This window comes from Seriola dumerili, unplaced genomic scaffold, assembly GCF_002260705.1.
Source record: "Seriola dumerili isolate Sdu_G_001 unplaced genomic scaffold, Sdu_1.0 BDQW01000017.1, whole genome shotgun sequence".
Classification (NCBI taxonomy): domain Eukaryota; kingdom Metazoa; phylum Chordata; class Actinopteri; order Carangiformes; family Carangidae; genus Seriola; species Seriola dumerili.
Genome location: NW_019174272.1, coordinates 1,657,452 through 1,678,158, shown reverse-complemented (window position 1 = coordinate 1,678,158; position 20,707 = coordinate 1,657,452). Strand labels below are relative to the sequence as shown.

Sequence of the window (20,707 nt, the reverse complement as noted above, 5' to 3'; positions counted from 1 at the left end):
GTTCCTTTGAGAAGACTGTAGCTGGCAGGATCCCTGACATTGGTGTTGCTCTCTGGCTGCCTGCTGTCTCGAGCCATGGCTGCACAGCTGGTTGTAGCTCTGCTGGCTCTCACCTCCCTGAGTGCCGCATCTGAACCGGACTGTAAAGAGCTGGTAAAGCCTCTGGTACTGGACAGCCACAGCCCCGTGAGTATCAGCGATCATTTGTTATGAGCTGGTCATATAGAGGAGGCTCTGCACTGCAGCACTGTGGGTTAATGTGCCTGAGTAGCTGAGTTTTGTCTTGGTGTTCATTTTTTGTTACAGTGAGATACACTGTGATTAAAAAGAACAAACACATTTGGTCTGAAGAATAACTGGCACATTAATGCATCTTGTATATCAAGGCTAATGTACATTATGTACACCCTTAGCAGAAAAACAACTGTGATGCCATGTAGAAATCTCCATTTTTATTTCAATTGCAAGATAACAATCAGTCTTCTTAAGCTAAAAAGCTATCAAGCTATAGCTATCAAGCTATAAAGCTATTAAGTCGTTGATAAAATAATCTCTGAAAAAGATCCATTAAACGTGTCCCGGAGCTTTTGATCCTTTTACATGTGAGCTTCCTCAGAAAAGAGAGTTGTCATGGAATTGTATGTTTAACTTTTTCAGAGCATTTTAAGAGCTATGCAGTTTTTAACAATGACATGACAGAGCATCCTCATTATTATATTATATTATATTATAATAAAGTTTGAACACAGAAATGCAGCCCAGTGACGTCAGTGCGTTGTGTGGTTGTTGTGTGGGTGACAGATCTATGGGAAGTGGGTGCTTCATGTGGGGTCATGGGACCAGTCCAGTCTGAAGAACGACTTGGTGTCGGTGAACAGCTCCTGGGTGGAACTGTCAGCTTCCTCAGACAGTGGAGTCATCACCATCTACTGGGCCGACCGCCTGTAAGGACGCTGCTGACTGCAAACGATTAGTCACGTGACCATATGTTTCGTATATCATATTGTTATTTTCCATCATTCGTAAAGTTGTCGTGAAGAGTGTATTGAAAGGTTGTTGCTCCTTTTTCTTGTTGTTTTTTTTTCTCATTACAGAAATGAGGATAAATGCCTTCAGGGTGTGGCTAATGCCACCATCTCTGGAATGACCAGCCACACCACTTGTATGTATTTTGAATTATTCACAGTTTTTCTGTTATCTCCCCGACTCACCATCTCTCCCTCTCGCTCTCTCTCTGTCCAAGCTGTGTAATGTTATGTGGGTGATGCATGCAGCCAAAGCACATTACAGAGGAGTGGGTGGATTTCATAACAAAACAGTCACAGAACCTTCCAAAAATATTAATATTTCATATATTTTTGATAGTTTTATATGGTGTTTTCTTGCGCACAGTTTCAACTAGATGCATGAAAATATGATCTCAGCTGTTTTTAATCTTTGTTCCACAGTTAACATTAATGGTCACACTTCATATCATGATGGGAAGTACTATGAGACCTGCGCCGACTGCCTCCTGTCCGAAGACACCACCCTCCTCCCTGACAGCGAATCAAAGGGACGATATCTTTTTCTTTTTAGTAAGTTTTTTTTGGGGGGGGGTGTCAATACTATTTTTGAGATATTAGGCTACTTTGCTATTTCTCTCTGTCTTCTCTCCCCTGGCTTCCCACATCGCCTCGCCATCTCACTGTTTTATTTCTCTGGCCCTTCTTTTAAAGCACGGACCGGCAGTCTGGAGCCATCTGAATTAGAGACCTTCAAGAAGCAGGCGGAGTGTCTCAAATTCCTCCCAGAGTATCACTTTTCAGGCAGCGGTCAGTCTTCAGTTTCAGCTCTGCATCTCTCTGCCGCCCAATTCAATTATCAAATACAGCATTGTGATTCTATTACTATTGTCTCATTTCAGATCTGTGTCCGGATGACAGAGAGACTTCTGCTTCACCTCCCGCTGAGAATACAGAGAATGATCAAACTGATACTGAGCCTGCTGCAAAGTAAAGCAGAGCACAGAAGTGTCATAGCCCTGTGAACAGTCTCCAAACACCCAAACAACTCCAGCTTAACATGTACTAAATAGTGTCAAAATGTGATCTGCTTGTGCACTGATGTAATCTTGTGATAATTTTTAATATGTCGTCAAGTTGCTGTCAGCCTGCAACAAAGTGTAAGCTTATATTGTTATGTTAGGTCAGTAGTTTAGTTTAGTAAATCCATTTTAAATGTCTCCTTTAATGCATCCACCATGTTCTCACTGGTTGTGTATGGTAAATAAAAAAAGTTCTCAGTCTCCCGCTGTACTGTCTTCCACTTGTTTATTTCTACTCTTATTCAGAAAAAGTATTTGGCTCAGCACCAACATTTCTTCGTCCTTTCTCACACACAGTGAAAGTTGCCAAACACTCTGCTGACCCATGTATCAAAATTATACGCTTCATTAAAATTAATACTGCTCTTCTAAAATGCCCCACTGTTCCCAGGAACTTCAACAAAGACTGTTGTTCAGTAACGTCTCTGTTAGGGAGAGAAAGAAGACTTCCAACTTTTAAACTGTCCCCACAAGGAGCCCACACAGCCCCACAGGGAAACAACCTTCGTTCTACTGGTGAAAAGCTTTGGTTTTTTTTGGTTTTTTTAAATGTCTCATCAGTCCAAGACGAGCCGTGGCACGTTGCCTGAGTTCATTCAGGGTCAGCAGCATGGGCAACAGAAGACTGCTAAGCAGGCCATTCTGTGCTGAATAAAAGAAATCTGCATGGCTCTGCATGGTCATTAAATAACCTTCACCGGTGCATTTGAGCATGTACAATCCCCCCTCCTCTTCCATATTAGCACTTGCACAACAACTTCTCTTTTTTTTCTTTTCTTTTTTTTTTTGTGAAACCCCAGAGGGAAAAGTTTTCTGTTGCAGGTTCGGCACCATCCTCTGCAGTGCAGCTGTCTCCCAGTCTCAGTCCTCATCCCTCTGTGTGACCATGGCTCTGCCTGCTGTTGTGTTTCTGTTGGCTCTCACTTCCCTCACTGCTGCATCTGCACCTGACTGCAAGGACCTGGTCAAACCTTTTATGCCAGAGGACCCCAAACAGGTAAGTTGTTCTTATGATCCCTTTTCTTATTGATCCCAAAGATGGCTGATTTTACTGAATGTAAAAAAAAAAGGTATATTATCAATAAACACAATGAAATATTTGGAATATAGCTACATAAATCTGAACTGCTTACATGCAGGTGTTTGGAAAATGGGTGTATGTGATGGGAGCTGGTGACCCCAAGCAATACCACATGGCACTGGAGTCTCTGAAAAGCTCCTGGATCGACTTGTCTGCCACTTCTGACAGTCAGACTGTGACATTAAAATGGGGAGATCACTGCTTGTAAGTTAATGAAGCAGAATCATTTGAGAAAGACTTTGTAGCACTATATTAGAATTAGAAAAGGTTTTTTAATGGCATGTTAGAGTTTAACCTTGTGAAAACAAAATTGTGTCACAACAATCCTTGTTTCTCAGTAACCGGTGTATCTTGGGGGAGGTAAATGCAACAATCTCAGGACTTGCCACCACATTCCGCAGTAAGTGAACCAAAGACAGACAAATGTAAGGCAGAGATTTATCTTTAGACAAATGACAAAGATATCCACAACATCAGATGTCATATAATAATCAGTCACTCTGGTTTTAAAGAAAATCTGTCAGAGCACAAAGGACATATCCTACAGACTTGCTCTGACTGCCTGCTGTGGACAGACACCTTTCGAAATGGGGATGTCACTGGTAGATACATCCTGCAGTTCAGTAAGTTTTGTCCTCATCAACACATTTGGAGTTTTAAGATATGTACAGTCCTTTTTTTAACTAAAAAAAAATATCCCCCCTCTTTCAGCAAGGACAGGAAAAATAGATCCCAAAAATGTTGAAATTTTCAAGAAGCAAGTTGGGTGTCTGAACTTCCCGGAGAACTTCCATAGCTACGATGGCGAAACAGGTCAGTAACTAATTAGTGAACAAAGTTTTCTCAACCATTTCCTTCTTAATCTTTACTGGATGCTACAACTTACACAACTTTCCACAAGGTGGAGATGTTGTATTGAAATGCATTATTTAAATATGATTATATATTATGTACCTTCATTATGTTTGGAGTAATTCAATGAAGTACTATGTGCATGGGCAGGAAATGGAGGTGGAGCCTTCAGGGAAACTGTGGTACTCACTTTGTTCTGTTCTTCTCTCAAAGATTTCAAAGTTTATCTTTTTTTTGTCTTCCTGTGTTTCAGAGCTGTGTCCTGACGACAAAGAGAGTGAGCAGCAATAAAAAAGGACAAGAGATAAAGCAACTTTTGTATTAAGCAAAATATGTATAATGTAGTAGTTTTGTTCTGATTGAATTATATATGCTTTAGCACAAACCCTGGTATTTACACACATTTTTTTGGCTTCATGAATACCAATACAAGTGATTAATGATTTTACATATTCACTTATAAAAACCTATAACAGCTGTTTTTGTCTTTCTTATAATTATGCTTTTACGCTATTATTACGCTATTATTGACAATAATAATATTACACACTAACTGTTTAATTCCTATGATTTATTGAAAACAAGGATATGAAACAAAAATCAGAAAAGACAAATTTCTGCTTTAGTGGCTGTGAAGTTGATTTAACATATCACACACTGTCATGGCGGTGGATATATTTTATGATTTCAAAATAACGAAAAGTGAACTGGCTCTTAATGAAAAAATGATACATCAAATAAGCCAATTTAAGTGAAAATAAACAGTAAACAGTTATAGTTTTGTATTATTTCTTTTGATCCAACCCAACCATGTCCTTAGTAATGTTTCAAATACAGATGGGAGTCTTATGCTGTGGGTGTATGTGCAAGTTTGCAGTTTCTCAGACTGACCAGTCTCCTCATGTCCATGCACTTAAGCCACCAGCCTGCTGTAATGGCTCCCCAGGCCAGTTTGAGCGCTCTCCATCTTGCATAACCTGCTGCTGTCTGTCCGCCCACTGGTTCTCGTACTTTGTGTCTCTGAGCTGCTCTCTGCCCGTGCCAGTTGCCTACATCTGAACAGTGCTGCCACCTGCTTCTGGCACTGAGAAGAGCCAAAGTAATAGAGGACTGGATCCACACAGCAGCTGAGGCTGCCTAGACACATGGAGATCAGGTACGCCTGGTACGAACTGTCACTGGACTTGTGGGACAGCTGAACATAGTGAACCATCAGGATGATGTTGGTGGGAGTGAAACAGACCACAAACACCATCAGCACGATCACAGCCATCACCACAGCCCGAGTCTTCCTGGAGCGGTTCTCCACATTGGCTGCTGCCAGAGCCTGGATAATACGTACATAACAGACAACAGTGAAGACAAGAGGGATGAAGAAGAAGACAGAGGAGTAGATGGGGAAGAAGTAAAGATAGTAAGCTTGCAGTTTTTCCACATCCTGCACATCATGGCAGGTGGTAATGCCCAGGTCTGACAAATACATGGTCTGCCCTGAGACCAGCAGAGGGGACACTCCCCCGAGGGCTAACAGCCACATGGCAGCACACACGGCTGAAGCTGTCTGAGGGCTGCGCCACGTCAGCGAGTTCATGGGGTAAACCACGGCCAGGAAACGGTCGATGCTGATGCACGTCATGAGCAGGACAGAGCAGTACATGTTGCAGTAGAAGGCTGCTGTGACAACTCTGCACATGAAGGAGCCATAGATCCAGTTGTTGCCATGGTAATGGTAGGCAATCTTGAAGGGAAGGAGCAGGCCAAACAGCAGGTCAGCGCAGGCCAGGTTCAGCATGTAGATCACTGCTGGTTTCCTGGGACGGATGTGATGCACAAACATCACCATAGTAATGAGGTTGAGGGGCACGCTGATGATGAAGACAAGGGTGTAAATGGTCGGGACAACGCTTGTTGCCAGGCGACCCTTGAGAAAACCTTTAGCCTCCTCTGAGACAAAATAGTGCTTCTGGGGTTGACGGTGTGGGCCGTGGTGGCCGTGTCTTTTCACCGGCTCCTGCCCTGATTCTGAGCCAGACCCTGTGTCGTCCATCAGACCGTCCAACGCAGAAAGGTCAATGTAGTCTACAGGATCATCAGTGACCATCACAAAGTGACCAGAAAAAGTCCGCGGCAGCAGCTCTGAGTCTTGAAACACAGAGACCACAGAGACAGAACAGGATACATGTAACTTTCTTTTCATCTTTAGATGAATCCAGAAATAGAAGAGAAAGCTTTATCATGACAGGGTTAGTACAGTTACATAGTTATAGACTGGACGTATTTTAGTATCAATGATCTTATTTTAAGCAATACCTACCTCAGTATGCTTCACAGAGATAAGCAGGAAGCTGAGTGGAATTTTTTTTTTTGACTGGTGGCCCTTGCATAATCTTCCACTGGTATTGTAAGTATTTGGGTTCTGTACTTGTGTAAAAGTAGTATTAACACACTGTAAAAATAATCCATCACAAGTTCTGCCCTCAAAATATTTCAGTACAGTACAGTATTATAAACATATTATCACCAAAATGTAATTTAAAAAATAAAGAATATCCTTACAAAGTGTTGATTATTATATTATTGGATTATTAATGGTGCATTAACTGATACATGTAAGCAGCATCTAAATGTCTGAGGGGAGCTGATTTTAACTACTTTATATATTGTTGGTTAGTCTAGAAATTATTCAAGCTGATCATGTTTTGTAGGCAAAAACCTGTAAAGCTGTAATTATGGATTAAATGTAGTGGAGTATTGAAATATCCAAGTAAAGGACAAGAAACATCCTAATACATAAGAACATGGACTTCATTATTTTCCACCACTGTCCATGACCTGCTGTGTGGCCAAACAGACCTTGGCAGAATTACAAATTCTAAAACAAATCATGGTTCAAGTTTCTGATTACTATCGAATTCTTGCAGTTTGGAAAGGTGCAGGGTCATTACTTCGTGAAACACAATTCCCATAGTCCAGCCTTCTATATACAATATACAGTAAACTATACTCTGACATAAGGGGAATTATGTGCTAAGGCATCGTTCTGCTGAAGCAATTGTATAAACAGAAAATGCCATATTTATTTTAAATCACACGGCTGACGCAAATATAGTTAATGTTACTCATCTTGCATTTCTAAGTGCAAGTCTGTACAAAGTATGATAATATTGATTTACCTAATAATCAGAACGATTATGGAGCATTCAAAGTTTTACACAAAGGTTATTGTGAGGAAAGCAACTTACCATTTTGGGAGGCGAGTGCTGAGCTCTGGAGAGAAAACAAAACCAACAGCCCTATTAACAGGTGACCCATGGCTTTACTGTATATCCTCTGAATAAGTGTGTTGAAATTATCTGTTGGCCAGAAGAGTGGCTTCAGTGTTTTTCTGCCAGCTTCAAACGTGTTATTACAGTCCAGTGTGGACACGCCTCCTCCTCACTGCACACCGTCTCCTCCCCTACTACAGAGAAATAATGTCATGTGTACTGGTCCCTGAAAATATTTTCCCTCAAAGCATTTGTTGATAGAAATATGTTTAAGAACAGACAGATAATAAAGATAATGAAGATATATATCAATATAAAGATAATAATAAAATGCACAATATGGATAACAGATGAAAAAAAAAAAAAGGTCAAATGATATGGGGCATGTGTAATTTATTATGCACATTGTTCAAGCATTACAAATCACTTATATACTGATAATACACATTAAAAATACATCAGTTGCAGCTTTTAAAAGTTTTGAATGTTTTATTAATTAAAACATGTTTCTTTAAACGCTTTAATTAAAAAGGCACTGGTAAACTACAGTATTTCATGTAGCCATGCAGGCTGGCTAGTAGGTTGCTCCACAGCTCTATTTGTGAACTGATTGTTGCTGCATCGTCTCAAATATCCGTCAAACCCTTAAAGTTTTTTCAGCAAACAAGGAACCAATAAGTGTGTTTTCTACTATCTTTTACATACAAAACATGAATATTATTACAATTTAATTCTTAAAAATACATTACATTTACAATCACCACGTGGAAAAATACAGGACGGATATTTTTAATTGAACAATAACTACATTTCATTTTGGTGGGATCCATCAAATTATAATCAGACGAAACAAAACACTGTCCTGAACCATCTGATGTTTTCTGACAAAATTAATTTTGCACATCAAACTCAGTACTGTCAGAAGGCACAATCTATTTCCTCCTCCGCTCCTGAGCTTTCTCCCCTCTTGCTCTTAACTTTCTCATTTTCCGTAGAATTTCTTGTTTAGGAGGAAAATTAGCAAATTTACATTCACTTTGGCTTTGTCAAACATCTTCATGACGGCCACGCCTTCGTACTGCAGCTGAAGGAGGTCCTGGACACAAAATACAACAGGTGCAATGAGAAACTCAAATTTGGGAGGTTTCAACATAAATAATAATCAAATTTACCTCCTATGTCAGATATTATTTGATTAATTATTATCATCTCTTCTGGGTATTCTCTCAAATGTTTTTTTCACAATCAGAAAAGAAAATACAGATTTGTTGCAACAATTGTGTCTGAACTGGAAAATATTTCCTTTATTTCCATCATATTTCCTGCTAGTAGTCCAAAGAGGGGAACAGGACATTTAACCATCTGTCATGTCATCAAGTTTAAGTGTTGACTAGTGAGCTGCTTTGGGATGTGTTTACCTGGAAATGAAGCTGGACCTTTTCCATCTCAACTCCCATAAATTTAGCCTTCACCTCAAAATCCCCAACTTCCTCAGTGGGTGAAATGTCAAACATGACGTTTTTGAACCTGAGACATGAGAGAGACAATAACATGGGATTAATGAAAAAAAAAAGTGACAACACAGCACACTGGGGAGAACAGGACCTCATTTACAGGTTTTGGTATTTCCACTGTACGTTGGAGAAACTCCAAATCAGCACACAATCTCCTCAGCACAGCTTTTCCCTGTGTTGACAGATTTGAGTTTCATTCACACATTTAACTAACCGTTAACAGTAACTGTCTTGAGAGTGAAAAGTGAATTAGGGCACGAAGACAAATGTTATCTTACTGATTAATACTCCTAATTTTAACACATATGATTGACAACAAGAGTTTATAGTAAAGTCCCAATACTTTGAATGGACATGTTTCCTCTTAGCAAACAAGAATCATATTCTAAAGTAGGATACAACTAAACTAATGAAGACTACAGATTGTTTGAATAACTACACTAAATGTATGAAAAAGTTTTGCCATGCTTGCACAAACTGTGTAGAATTGCTCTGTCATATCTGTTGTATGACCAGCATTCAAAGTTGATGTGCAACAATTTGCAACTCTGATGATGGTGGTGGGATGGTTGGGAGATAGATTTGATCATCTACACTGCAATCTGAATTTCTCTGCATGTCACAACCTAACACCAGATACTTCATTACAGGTGCTGTAAATGTAAAAATCCAATATCTGACCAGCGGTAAAGACGAAGATTAAATCCTTTTTTAATTTCATCAACTCACTGGTTTGTCTGAAGTCCTTCGATTTCCAGGATGACTCCTTTCTCATGCAGCCTCGCTGCAGTGTACTTAAGGGACTGTGGCTTCCACTTCTTACTGCCTTTATCATCTCCTTTGCTGTCCAGTTTTATAGATCTGCGTGAATTCCTGGATACACAAAGCACACTAATATATTATATCCACATAAATGACAGGAAGCACAAACATCATATACAAACAGAGAGAAAAATGATTTTGCTAAAGTCTTTATCCTAACAAGGTGTAAGAAATGAAGGTACAACTAACTTCCTGTTGAGGTTATCCAGGCAGGTCTTGATGTAGGTATCATAATAATTCATCTGGTCCTGATAGAAAGCAGTTTTCGAGTTGAGCGCCGTCAGTGTCTGCTGGAGCTTCACAAGCTCGGCCTTCCTCCTTTGTCTGTAGCGTCTTTGGTAGCGAATGTCCTGTCAAAAAAGTTTTTAGTTTTTACAAATTCAGAAGCCAAACAGACTTAACAGTGCTTATTAGTTAGCAGTGGAGGCAAGGGTCCTTCGATGTGAATAAAGAGCTACTTATGAACCTTTGATATGTCGTTGATGAGGTCCTGGTATTTGTTACCAGCACTGGCAAGGCCGGCCTGCTCCAGGTTACGGAGGTTTCTCAGGATCTTCCTCTTCTTCTGCTCGAGAGGTAGCTGGCTGTCCTCCAGTACTGCCGCGCTGCTCTTCAGACCCTCTGGAGTCTGAGCGTCCTGGACTGCTCGGCGCTCTACAATCTTTGTATGCTCCGACTCCTTCAGTAAAGAAGTCATATTAGAAATGCACAAATTAGAACATTAGACTGCAATCAAAGACCAAACATTTATTGCATATGTTCCTCTGATAAATGAGAATGGCTTGTGGGTGCATCGGTAAGGAAAACAAAATAAAAAAAAAAAATCACCTGTGGTGCAGTCGCTGGGGTCTCAAGAATTTCAGGCAAAGTCTCTCCAGGTTGAATCCGAACCACATCCACTATTAGCTTTTTTGTCCTGACAGACACACACACAAGCGCACGCACATACACACAAGCGCACGCGCGCACACACACAGACACACACAGAAAAAGATCATCTTTTAGAGCCAGTCCTCTCTCTTATATTTCAGGTGTAATCCAAAAACTTAATGAGGCTGTCATCATACAGTGACAGACAAAATCTTTTTGGGAAAAGTGTTGTTAGTGTCCAGACATGTGCCAACAAGCACAAACCAATTTTCTCAGGAGAATTGAATCATCATTCCCCACCTTTAATCATAAATTCTCCTTAGGAAAGAATTAATATACCTGACCCGTATACATTTTTACTCTCCCTTATATAACATCACCTACTCTTAACCACGTTAAGGTCATCGGCAAGATTATGTTGTTGGTCCAGTCACCTCAAAAGCTACTCAACAGATCATAAACTATTCAATAAAATACCAATCTTCCATACTATATTCCTATGATTGATAACTGCAGTCTTGTTAACATGGCCTCAAAATATTATGCAATTACAATTTATCTGACTTGCACATACAGTGGCTGGGAAAGTGGTCTCTGACCTCTGGAGCCCACTGTATCAACTCAGAGAAATACTGATTCACATTTATTGTTTCTTCTTAAAAAATGTACATGCCAGAAAGTAATGAAGAGAGCAGCTCTGCCACACAGTCTCTTTTAAGGAACTGATGCAGACGGATACATGTTTATAGGCGAGATAACCCTGACCACCATACCCCTTCCTTTTTGGACAGGAAAATGATAGAACAGCAGGAAAGACAACAAAGACGCGTTACTGAGTGATAGCCATAAAGAAGCACACACTGTGTCAAGAAGGGTTGAGTAAAGTGCATCACTCAGCATTCACAGCAATCCCAAACTCTATATGCAACGCTTTAACTAAGTGTGATTCAGCGTAATGGTCTTAAATATACATCAAAGACTAGAGTATGGCGACATAGGCTGAAATCTGAATTGAGATTATTTACAAATTCTCATCCGGTAAGAATTTAGCATGAAGCTTTTGTCTCAGCATCCTCCAATAATAAAACCTACTTCGTCATGAGAGTCTTCAGGTCTTTGTCATCCCCTTCCAGCAGCTCAAACTTGCTGGTTAGGGTGAGGGAGATTTCTGTCTTCGCCAGCTGGCTAAGAGAACTCTCTCTGTTTGAGTCATTAGGGTCTACTGCTCCTTCACCTGAAATAAACCAGAACAGTGTGTAAAATGATAAATACACTATAGCCAACTGGTGTTTAATATGAATAAGAGTTTGTTTGACAGTACCGAGCAATGACTCTACATCTGGGACGTCTCCCAGGTCCTGCAGCAGCTCATGCAACAAGTCATTGTGGTCTGGAGAGATGGCCTCCAGATGTTCCAAAAGCAGCTGAACAGATACAGATGTGATTAGACCGGAACAAAAAGTTTAAATACTTCATATGTAATTTTAATCTTACAAGGCTCTCTTTCTGCTTAGTGAATTGCAAGAACATGTACATTAATTATATACATATATATGTGTGTGTGTGTGTGTGTGTGTGTGTTGCAGTAAAAAACACCCAGTGAAGGTCCACAAATAATATGGTAAAGTAATGTATAGGTAAAATGCATTTTCTTCACATATATAAAACAAACAGACAGGAAATGGAATGCCCAATCTCCATCATCTCCATTGTTCCCTGTGTAAGTGCAGAGTGAAACTGGTGATAAATGGACACAGATGGCTTTAGCGTACTTATGTCACCACTACCCCCCTTTCCAAGGAAGTGGTCTGGAAATATAAAGAAAGGAAACAGGATGATGATGTAAAGAAAGTTCAGTGGCTGTGCGAGAAGCAAGCGATAAAAAGGGATGAGAATGTGACAAGAGTTGACAATATATCCTAAAATTACAAGGCAAAAATATAAACACAAGTGACTGCAATTGGAGGGAGTTAAGCAGTATGAGAACTGAGAGCCTATACATCTAATCACATTTTGACTTTTCAGATTTGCTTGAGATGGTAGGTTAAGGATAAGAATCATCCTAAGACAAGAGTTGTTTGTTCAAATTCAAATGCTCAGACATATCAGATACATATTTTGAAATTCCTGAAATTTGGTTTGCTGGGAGAAAACACTAAAACATTAGAAGAAGGGGGCAGTAGATATGAAACCAACATGAAACCAGCTGCAGAGAGAATCAGAGCTGTTTGGTTTGACATTGAAATAACACAGCAACTGTAGAATCAGTACAACCATGCACTGACCTGACAGAAGGACAAACCTTTTACAATTATGTTTGAATCATAAGTTGATAATGGATGCATGTAATGTACGTAATGGATGGATAATGACTGCATGTTTTCCTCAGCTGATGTTATTTTAATGTAGACTTGAATGACATCCCGAGTCCACAGAAGACATGTTATGAGATTTATTTTGCTTGGGTTTACCGAGTGCGTATTGATGATCTCCTCTATTGAGATGTAGATGACAGGCTTACTCAGGGTCACCATGTCTGAGTATTCATCAATATTAAACTTCTCCTCAGGTTCAGGGACATCACACGCAGACTGGAAAAATAGCCTGGAAGAGAAGAATATGAGTAGTTAGTGGTTATCAGAGTAGTAATGGCCAGCATTAGGGACATTTGTTTAGACAAATAGCGAAACTGTCTTTGATGTGCTAGTGATTTCCTGCAGGGAAATTTCTCACTGACTTGTTTCCACAGAATGGACTAATATTTATGTGGATTTCCAGTCAGTAATGATGAGGCAATCACTTTTGTAATGTGGTGCAGATAAGTACACATATTCTGGCCCAGCCCTTCCTTTTTGTGAGTTTGTACAAATCCGTCTGGAGATCAGTTCAACACGCGTCTCCAAAATAAAGATAAGGTAGCTTCTTCCTGTGTCACTCCTTTTACAATGTCAGCTTAACCTGACTCTCACCCCCAAAGCAAAACATGTTTATCAGTAGGGTTTATTTTCTTTTTTTCATACTCCTGACTTTGTTATTATTGGAAGGAACATTTCTCCATGTGTGTTTTTCCCTTTATCATGCTGGTTTGAAGCATGAACCAAAACCCTATTGGATGTAATTATATTGTCATGGGAGTACGGCCCTGAGCTAAACACATTTTGACCGGCAAATCAAGGTTTCTACAGCACATTTATTCCAGCTACACATACAGCATCATTTTTTCTGTCAATATTAATTTCTCCTTTCTTACTTAAACTTCTCATATGTCTGAGATATGTAGTTGTTCATTGGCGTCATATGTGCATTCTCGCCCTCAAACAGCTTATTGGCGGCAGCATGCTGGAGCATCTTTGCCACAGATCCCAGGTTACGACGCTGGTCTAAGTGAAGCTGCCCTCCTGCTGACATGTCGATGATGTCGAAGCCATCGGGGGCCACTATGGCTGGGTTCATGTAGCGGTAGTACAGCAGGTTTCCAACAATCTTCCATGAAAAAAAAAAAAAAAAAAAAAAAAAAAAAAAAAAAAAAAAAAAAAAAAAAAAAAAAAAAAAAAAAAAAAAAAAAAAAAAAAAAAGAGAGAAATCTTCATTAAAATAATATATAAAATAATAATTTCATGTCAGTATGCTCAGTGATAAAGCATGTAGAGGGGACAATCTAAACACAAAATACTGCACTGTGAGTGGAAAAATATATATTTATACTTTTGAGGGCTTCTACCTTCATCAGCTCATCTTCTGAGGCATCTGGAAACTTTTCATGAAGGCTGTTCTTCAGAACTTTTGCTATGTATCTCATGCCATAACTACATGCAAAACAAAAAGCATTGACAGGACATCAAACACAAAAAAACATGCATCCATGTACGATATGACAAATGATAAAGCAAGCTAATGATGGGGAAAATAGAGGATTTATTTGAAGCATCAACACCTTCATTAATGATGGCAATTATTGATGGATTTCAGTGTCTCTTTAGCTGTACAATATTTCCACTTTTTCAAAAGAGCCGTTTTCTGCTATGAGTATAATCAAACATCACCATCTAGTGGTATAAAAAGTCTTCAGAATTTTTTAAAACAATATTTGGTGACCTTTTTTTAAATTAAAGAATGTAAAAAGTATTTATGTTCTAATTATAAGACCACTTGGGTGTGGCCCATGCTGTGAAATCACAGTTCTTGTTCTTGAGCAGATAACTGCTTGTACCATAGCGATGATTATCTAGTAATGACCATGTCCTATGCAGCTGAACCCTAAACAACCAGAATGAGTGGTAAATGACATGACAAGGCACATGATCATTTCCTGTCTGGCTCTATTTTAGTCACATTGCTCTCATTATATAGTTGAGGTAATAATTTAAAAATAGAAGAGACAGAAAAACACTCAATAGGAGGATGAGAAAATAGAAAAATAGATTTAAAAAAAGAACACAATGAGAAAGGAAATTTAAATATTTAAATGCAATGGATAAAAATGCTATAAGTGATAAATAAATCTTAAAAAATGTACAGAGAGATACATTTTTTTATAACCCAATTACTTCCAACAAAGAAACATCATAAATAAGATTTAGAGTTACAATCCAAGTTGACTTTGAATGTAACTTGCTCCCTTGACGCAAGGTATTTGCTGCTGAAATGATACTGAGGTAGAATGCTGGGTATGGACAAAATAACAGGGACAGCTTAAAATATAATGCTGTCCAGCACAACACAACAGCCACAGCAAATTATGGCCTCAAGACTTGAAGCACATATCAAAGTTTAAAATCTTTCCAAAGGCAGTATTTATTTCATGGCAACTGCATTATATTACATTACAGTGTAATATGTTTGTGTTATTTTGTCCAACCCTGTATAACAGAATGGGACTGAATTCCACCCAGTTTTAGATAACTTAACACTTTGAATGTTAAAGGCACATTCTTATTTATTCTTCCTTACATTTCTGGTTTTAAAAAATAAATAAATAAAAGGAGTAATTGACACAAGAGAATCAAAGTCATGCTATGCAATCTGCGCAAGCACTGAAAAACAAAACTGTAACATATACAAAAGGACAAGTGAATGTTGGCATTTAACAGATCCCAGAACTTACGGGATATTATCCAGTGAGGACACAATGGAGTTCAAGACCTTATCTGTAGCAGACCGTAATGCCAGACTGGATGCCTCCAGCCTGCTGCGTACTGCCTCATGGGACATGGCCTGCTCAGGAGTCACTTCATAAGGCAACTTGCTGAGGGAAGACAACAGTAGGCAAAACACTCAAATGTGTAAAAAAACAAAAAACAAAGCAAAAAAAAAGACTTCCAGAAAACTACGCCTTGCTTGAGATTTGTAATCCAACACAGTAAGCACCATTTTATTAATTTCTTTGTCAAGTACATTAACATTGCATAACAATGCACCATGTTGAAAATTCTACCTTGATGTTGGGTTCACAGAAGATCAGACATTAAATAAGTAGTAAGTCTCATGCTGCGTATCTTATATATCACCGTCCCACTGGCACCTACCTGGCCTCCCCAGTAGCCGTCTCCAGCTGGTTGACCCAGGCTTTGTACACGTCCACAGGGTTGGTGTTGATGCCTAAATTCTTGTCCTCAATGATGTCTTTGACCACAGGAGCCAGGAGCTGCCTGAGTGTGTTGTGGCCTCGTGCACCTCTGTTGAAGCTCACCACCATCTTGATGACCGTTGGGTTCCCTGTCACTATGTCCTGGATCTGGTCCACCTTAGAACTGAGGTACATGGAGAAGATGGTGCAGTAGATCAGTAGTGTCCACCACAACAACCAAGGAAAATACAAAATGCGTTGAACATTCAGGGAATGCCAAACTATTATCTTTCAGGATCTGATATTATTTCACTTACACAATCAAAATTTATTTTAAACTACAATGGTTACAAAGTGTAAACCAGGTACAGTGGATATGGTTCAGAGCAGCAGTTCTCACTTGATTTCCTCCTCCAGAGCAGTCTTGAAGAGTTTGAGCAGCAGGTATTCCTCCCTCTGGTTGGAGGCGTAGTTGTACAAGGTGAAGATCACAGTGTCCATAAACTTAGTGGACTTGTTTTGGGGCATCTGGAAGATCAGCTTGGCCAGGTATGATGGATTGGTCTAAAAGGAAAGGAAGAGAAAAGGAGTAACATTAAGTGTGTGTCTGCCACTGGACAGGCATTTCATTTAAGTCGGATACATGTAAGCTGTAGCTTAAGTTGCGGTAGATGAGGTAGAGTTAGAAACATTTTTATAATACCTGTAGCAGATAAAAAAGATGTTGGTAGGCCTCCAGTTTCCTACGTTTGCCTTTACTTAGGCCCTTAATACCCAGTCTGTCTCCTGCAGTCAAGTCATCTTTACTCGCTTTATTTTTCTTGTTCTTCATTTTCTTACTATGGGACACAACATCCTTTTCAAAGAAACAAACACCAAATTAATTAAGACGCTTAACTGGACAGATATAAGATATAATTACAGGAATTTAATCACAGGTCAATGTTAGGAGCCGTTACCAAGCAATGATTGATGTCAACCAACATGAAATAAATTTTCTGTCCTTGAACACATAAAAGTAATGATTGTCAACCTGCAGAGTGATCCTGTTCTTCACCAGCAGTCCAATCTTAATGTCCATCAGGTTCAGGTCTTTCTCCATCTGCTGGTTGGAGCGAATCTTGGTGACCACTTCTTCCCTGAGCCGTGTCACTTCCTGCTCTTCCTGCAGATCCAGGGGACTCTGCTCCAGCAAGTGGACAAACTTACGCACCACTGACAGAGGAGGATCCTTGGCCCCAGCTAACATTTGGCACATAAGAAAATCAGCAAAAGCCCTGTTCACAACTCTTTTAAACACACACACAATGATATTTTTAATGTTGCCATCAAGTGTTATGTTTTTGTTGGGGGCTGGGCAATACAGACAAAATCACAATATTGTCACAATGTTTTTGGCCAAATAACTCAATAACAACATCTAAATACTGCTATAATTTAGTAATGGCACTTGCTTTCATAAGACACAAATTTTTTACACAGAGAAAAATTTGGAAAAAGAAGATCATAAATAATGTGAGTGTGATTACTAAACTGGTAGAACTAGAGCAGTCAGATAAGCTCACATATTAGTGAGCTAATTTAACCAATGTTGCAATATGATAATAATCAAAATTACATACAATTTCTAGTCTCACATTACAATGTTGATATTATATCAGACAGCTCAGAGTGTCAAATGCTTTTTTAACTCACTCAGGGTTCTGTAGTCATCTCTGGCTTTGTTGGCCTTTAGAAAAGCCTGGATCTTCACAATTTGTTTTTCCTAAAAACACAGATAACAATGAGCCTCACAAAACATGCAACACACAGCACAAAACCAAAGGATGCCACTCAGTAACGCTGACTGACTGAAGTGATACTCACATGATCTTTGAAGAACTGTAACCTCTGATTGTATTTACGTTTGGCTTTCCACATCTTCACCAAGGACTGGATCTAAAAGCATCAAGTGTTTTATGTCAGGTCTTTGATTTCAAAGCAACAGTATTAATGTTATGTACATGCAAATTAATTTAATGTGTGTCAACAGCTCCCAGCTACAACAATTCTTTCAATTTGTCGCTGATGATTTTCAGAGACATTTACAAGAAAGAAAGGGGCACATAGCTTTACACTTGTATATTCACTCAGTAAGTGATTCTTTTTTGTTTTTATAGATTTATTACCTTGACAACAGAAGAAACATTTTTCTGAAGCAAATTCATTCTGTCTTTGTACATTTTCCTTTGTTTGTGACCCTTCCAGCAAGCCTGCAGGGGAAAAATATTATCAAAAATATACATGGAAAGCATACTGAAAGCTGTGTGTTTTACAGTTATACAAATGATGTAAACATCGAAATGCATAGTCAGTATACTGTTTGTAAAGTAAATTTTAAATCTGACATTAGTCACTATTCACAGGTTCACAGTGGAGCCACACACTACCTGCAATTTGACAACATGTGGTTCTTGTTGGCGTAGATACTCCATTCTTTGGGCGTGCTTTTTCCTGACCAGGTAACCTCTGATCCTCGCCTGCAGCTGGGTCACGAGGGATTCATTGGCCAACCATAACTGTTCCCGGTTATATTCTGCAGTCACGCAGCTGACAACAGTCTGAGGGGAAAAGGCATGTTTCTGGGTTTTAAATCAGTCCCATCATGGGAATGTACTGTGACTTCAGAAAGTATTGTAATTTGCAATATATGCCAAAATTTCTAAAATCATGTTTTCACTTTGTCATTAAGTTTTACTGAGGGTAGATTTGAGGGTAAAAATGGAAATTTCATCCATTTAAAATTAAATCTACATGCAAAAGTAAAAGGGCTCTGAATACTTTCTGAGTCAACATTAAGTTGCAAAGCAGGGAGTACCTGGATTTCCTCTTTACTGAGCTGGCCACCATTGTGTTCGAATTCTTCAGGCTCCTCCCAGGTGCCCTGTCCAGTCTCCAGGTTATAGTAGTAGTCATATCTGTCCTTGGTGCAATGTTTTACCCACACACTATCTGGGTTGCCTGGAGCAAAGAAAAAAGCCCTTCTTTAGACACTGAACTTTTTATAGACCACCAACTCTGAACCATTTAAGTGTCAGTTTCTTAAACACAGAGCATCCTTTCTGGTGATACTTGTAAATCCAGTTACCTTCAGTAGCACCGTCAGTTTGTCTCTGCACCAGTTCAGCCTGGTATGTATCAGCACATTCAGGCAGCACCGCTCTCAGTCCTGCACTGGGAGCCTGCAAAGTCTTCAGTGTATTCTGGGAGTCGCCCTCTGCAACCTTCCTGTTAATATCAGCTACTGCTCCAGCCACTGGTCAAGTAAACAAGATTGAACCAAAGAAGCAGTCACGTTGTGCTGAGTCAAACATGAAAACAACACAGTAAATGCACAGTAGAAAATACCGAATAAGTAAGAGAGCAAGTAATGTGGTTATTAAAAAAATAATGCCAATGGCATAATGGCAGTGTGTATGTAAGTGAAAGTGCATGGTCTCAATTCCAGTGACATTTTGTGTCCTCATTTCAATGTCAAATTCCCATAAACTAGCAAAAGGCTGAACTGCCAGATAACAGAGCTGTTCAGAGAGAAAACATCTGCAGGAACAGAAGGTTATTCTGTACATTTGGCTCAGTAACACAACAAAGCCTGATACTCATATAAATAATGTCAGATTATGTATTATATGATCACAAAACACTGTACCATGATTCATGCCAATACTGAAACAAGCTCTACGTATTAATTTAGAATCAGTAATGAACCCGTTAAGTCAGAGTTGTGTGGTGATCCGAAAATAATGCACAACCTGGACAATCAGAATATTGTATTCTATGTGCTTATAATTGAGAGGAATTAACAGGGCCTGAATCAACTATTGTTTAAAGTGGTGAAGATATGGATGAGTGAATTTCAACTCTGGGTACATACATGTGAGAGCCTCCTCTTCATCCTGGTTGGCTGAGAGTATGGCCTCTTGGATTTGGTCCAGCCACAGTACTGCAGACTCATCTCCAGAGCTCTGCAGTCAGAGAAAAAGTACAAGGTTATTTCTCTTATTTTTAGGAGAGAAAAACAAAACTATACTTTAGGCACACGAGGCATTGTTCATGTATAGCTGCACAATACTAACTTGATATCAGATTAGAAGTCTTTTGAAGAAATTTTAGTCAAAACATTCAACGTCAAGGTTAGAAATTTCAAAATTCATCAAGTTAGGATTGTAGATTTTTGTATATGCCATGTTTAGTTCTATAGCAACAGCACTTCATTGCAACACTGATTACCAACACTGCACAAGCTGGTGCTATTAGAGCAACAGCAAATAGTAGGCAGTACCATTTCCCCTGTGTCCAGAGGTAAGATCTAAGGAAAAGGAAAACAATATAGTGAATAATGATTAACAATACTTACACTATAAGCACACACCATATCCTCAACTCCACTCAATCAACCACTTTGTACTAAAAATCAGACCCTAACATTGTAACATCACAAAAAGCACAATGAATGTTTATTCAGCCTGATTTTGTTTTTGTTCTTAGACTAACTTTAGAAAATTCTGCTGGGGATTGAGGCCACGGGGCCAACAGGATGGAAGTTATCACTAAACCACTGAGCTGACTGACTTTATTTATATCTGGATCTCACTGATAATTTCCCAGCCA

The 20,707-nt window shown here is 39.2% G+C and overlaps 4 protein-coding genes across 6 annotated transcripts in view; 2 read left to right on the top strand and 2 right to left on the bottom strand.

The window, feature by feature from the left end:
• Nucleotides 1-2,287, top strand: LOC111228391. Its single transcript, XM_022754238.1, has 6 exons — nt 1-186; nt 802-944; nt 1,095-1,162; nt 1,449-1,577; nt 1,719-1,814; nt 1,907-2,287. Exons 1-6 carry the CDS (start codon nt 76-78, stop codon nt 1,996-1,998), a joined length of 639 nt encoding a protein of 212 aa, XP_022609959.1. The 5' UTR covers nt 1-75; the 3' UTR covers nt 1,999-2,287.
• An 85-nt stretch (nt 2,288-2,372) lies between these two features.
• LOC111228386 lies at nt 2,373-4,364 on the top strand. The gene is made up of 6 exons (XM_022754225.1): nt 2,373-3,083; nt 3,226-3,371; nt 3,506-3,567; nt 3,680-3,790; nt 3,879-3,980; nt 4,273-4,364. The coding sequence occupies exons 1-6, from the start codon at nt 2,799-2,801 to the stop codon at nt 4,308-4,310; spliced, it is 744 nt and encodes a 247-aa protein (XP_022609946.1). The 5' UTR covers nt 2,373-2,798; the 3' UTR covers nt 4,311-4,364.
• f2r (coagulation factor II thrombin receptor) lies at nt 3,592-7,404 on the bottom strand. Its single transcript, XM_022754202.1, has 2 exons — nt 7,262-7,404; nt 3,592-6,161 (listed from the first exon to the last, which is right to left on the bottom strand). The coding sequence occupies exons 1-2, from the start codon at nt 7,329-7,331 to the stop codon at nt 4,933-4,935; spliced, it is 1,299 nt and encodes a 432-aa protein (XP_022609923.1). The 5' UTR covers nt 7,332-7,404; the 3' UTR covers nt 3,592-4,932.
• Nucleotides 7,405-7,661: 257 nt separating this feature from the next.
• iqgap2 (IQ motif containing GTPase activating protein 2) overlaps nt 7,662-20,707 on the bottom strand; it is a 35,548-nt gene continuing 22,502 nt past the window's right edge. For 2 of the 3 annotated variants that reach the window (XM_022754171.1, XM_022754182.1), the window contains 24 exons: nt 20,379-20,405; nt 19,971-20,061; nt 19,185-19,352; nt 18,915-19,057; nt 18,487-18,657; nt 18,226-18,309; nt 17,924-17,995; nt 17,753-17,822; nt 17,091-17,299; nt 16,761-16,913; nt 16,458-16,621; nt 16,017-16,241; nt 15,596-15,736; nt 14,213-14,297; nt 13,742-13,974; nt 12,963-13,095; nt 11,813-11,915; nt 11,584-11,725; nt 10,450-10,537; nt 10,088-10,300; nt 9,811-9,971; nt 9,529-9,672; nt 8,704-8,812; nt 7,662-8,381 (listed from right to left, as the gene is read on the bottom strand). In XM_022754171.1, coding sequence (XP_022609892.1) covers nt 8,268-8,381; nt 8,704-8,812; nt 9,529-9,672; nt 9,811-9,971; nt 10,088-10,300; nt 10,450-10,537; nt 11,584-11,725; nt 11,813-11,915; nt 12,963-13,095; nt 13,742-13,974; nt 14,213-14,297; nt 15,596-15,736; nt 16,017-16,241; nt 16,458-16,621; nt 16,761-16,913; nt 17,091-17,299; nt 17,753-17,822; nt 17,924-17,995; nt 18,226-18,309; nt 18,487-18,657; nt 18,915-19,057; nt 19,185-19,352; nt 19,971-20,061; nt 20,379-20,405 — 3,243 coding nt within the window. In that variant the 3' untranslated portion in view covers nt 7,662-8,267. The remainder of the gene's footprint in view (nt 8,382-8,703; nt 8,813-9,528; nt 9,673-9,810; nt 9,972-10,087; nt 10,301-10,449; nt 10,538-11,583; nt 11,726-11,812; nt 11,916-12,962; nt 13,096-13,741; nt 13,975-14,212; nt 14,298-15,595; nt 15,737-16,016; nt 16,242-16,457; nt 16,622-16,760; nt 16,914-17,090; nt 17,300-17,752; nt 17,823-17,923; nt 17,996-18,225; nt 18,310-18,486; nt 18,658-18,914; nt 19,058-19,184; nt 19,353-19,970; nt 20,062-20,378; nt 20,406-20,707) is intronic. The other variant, XM_022754190.1, reaches the window with a different exon arrangement.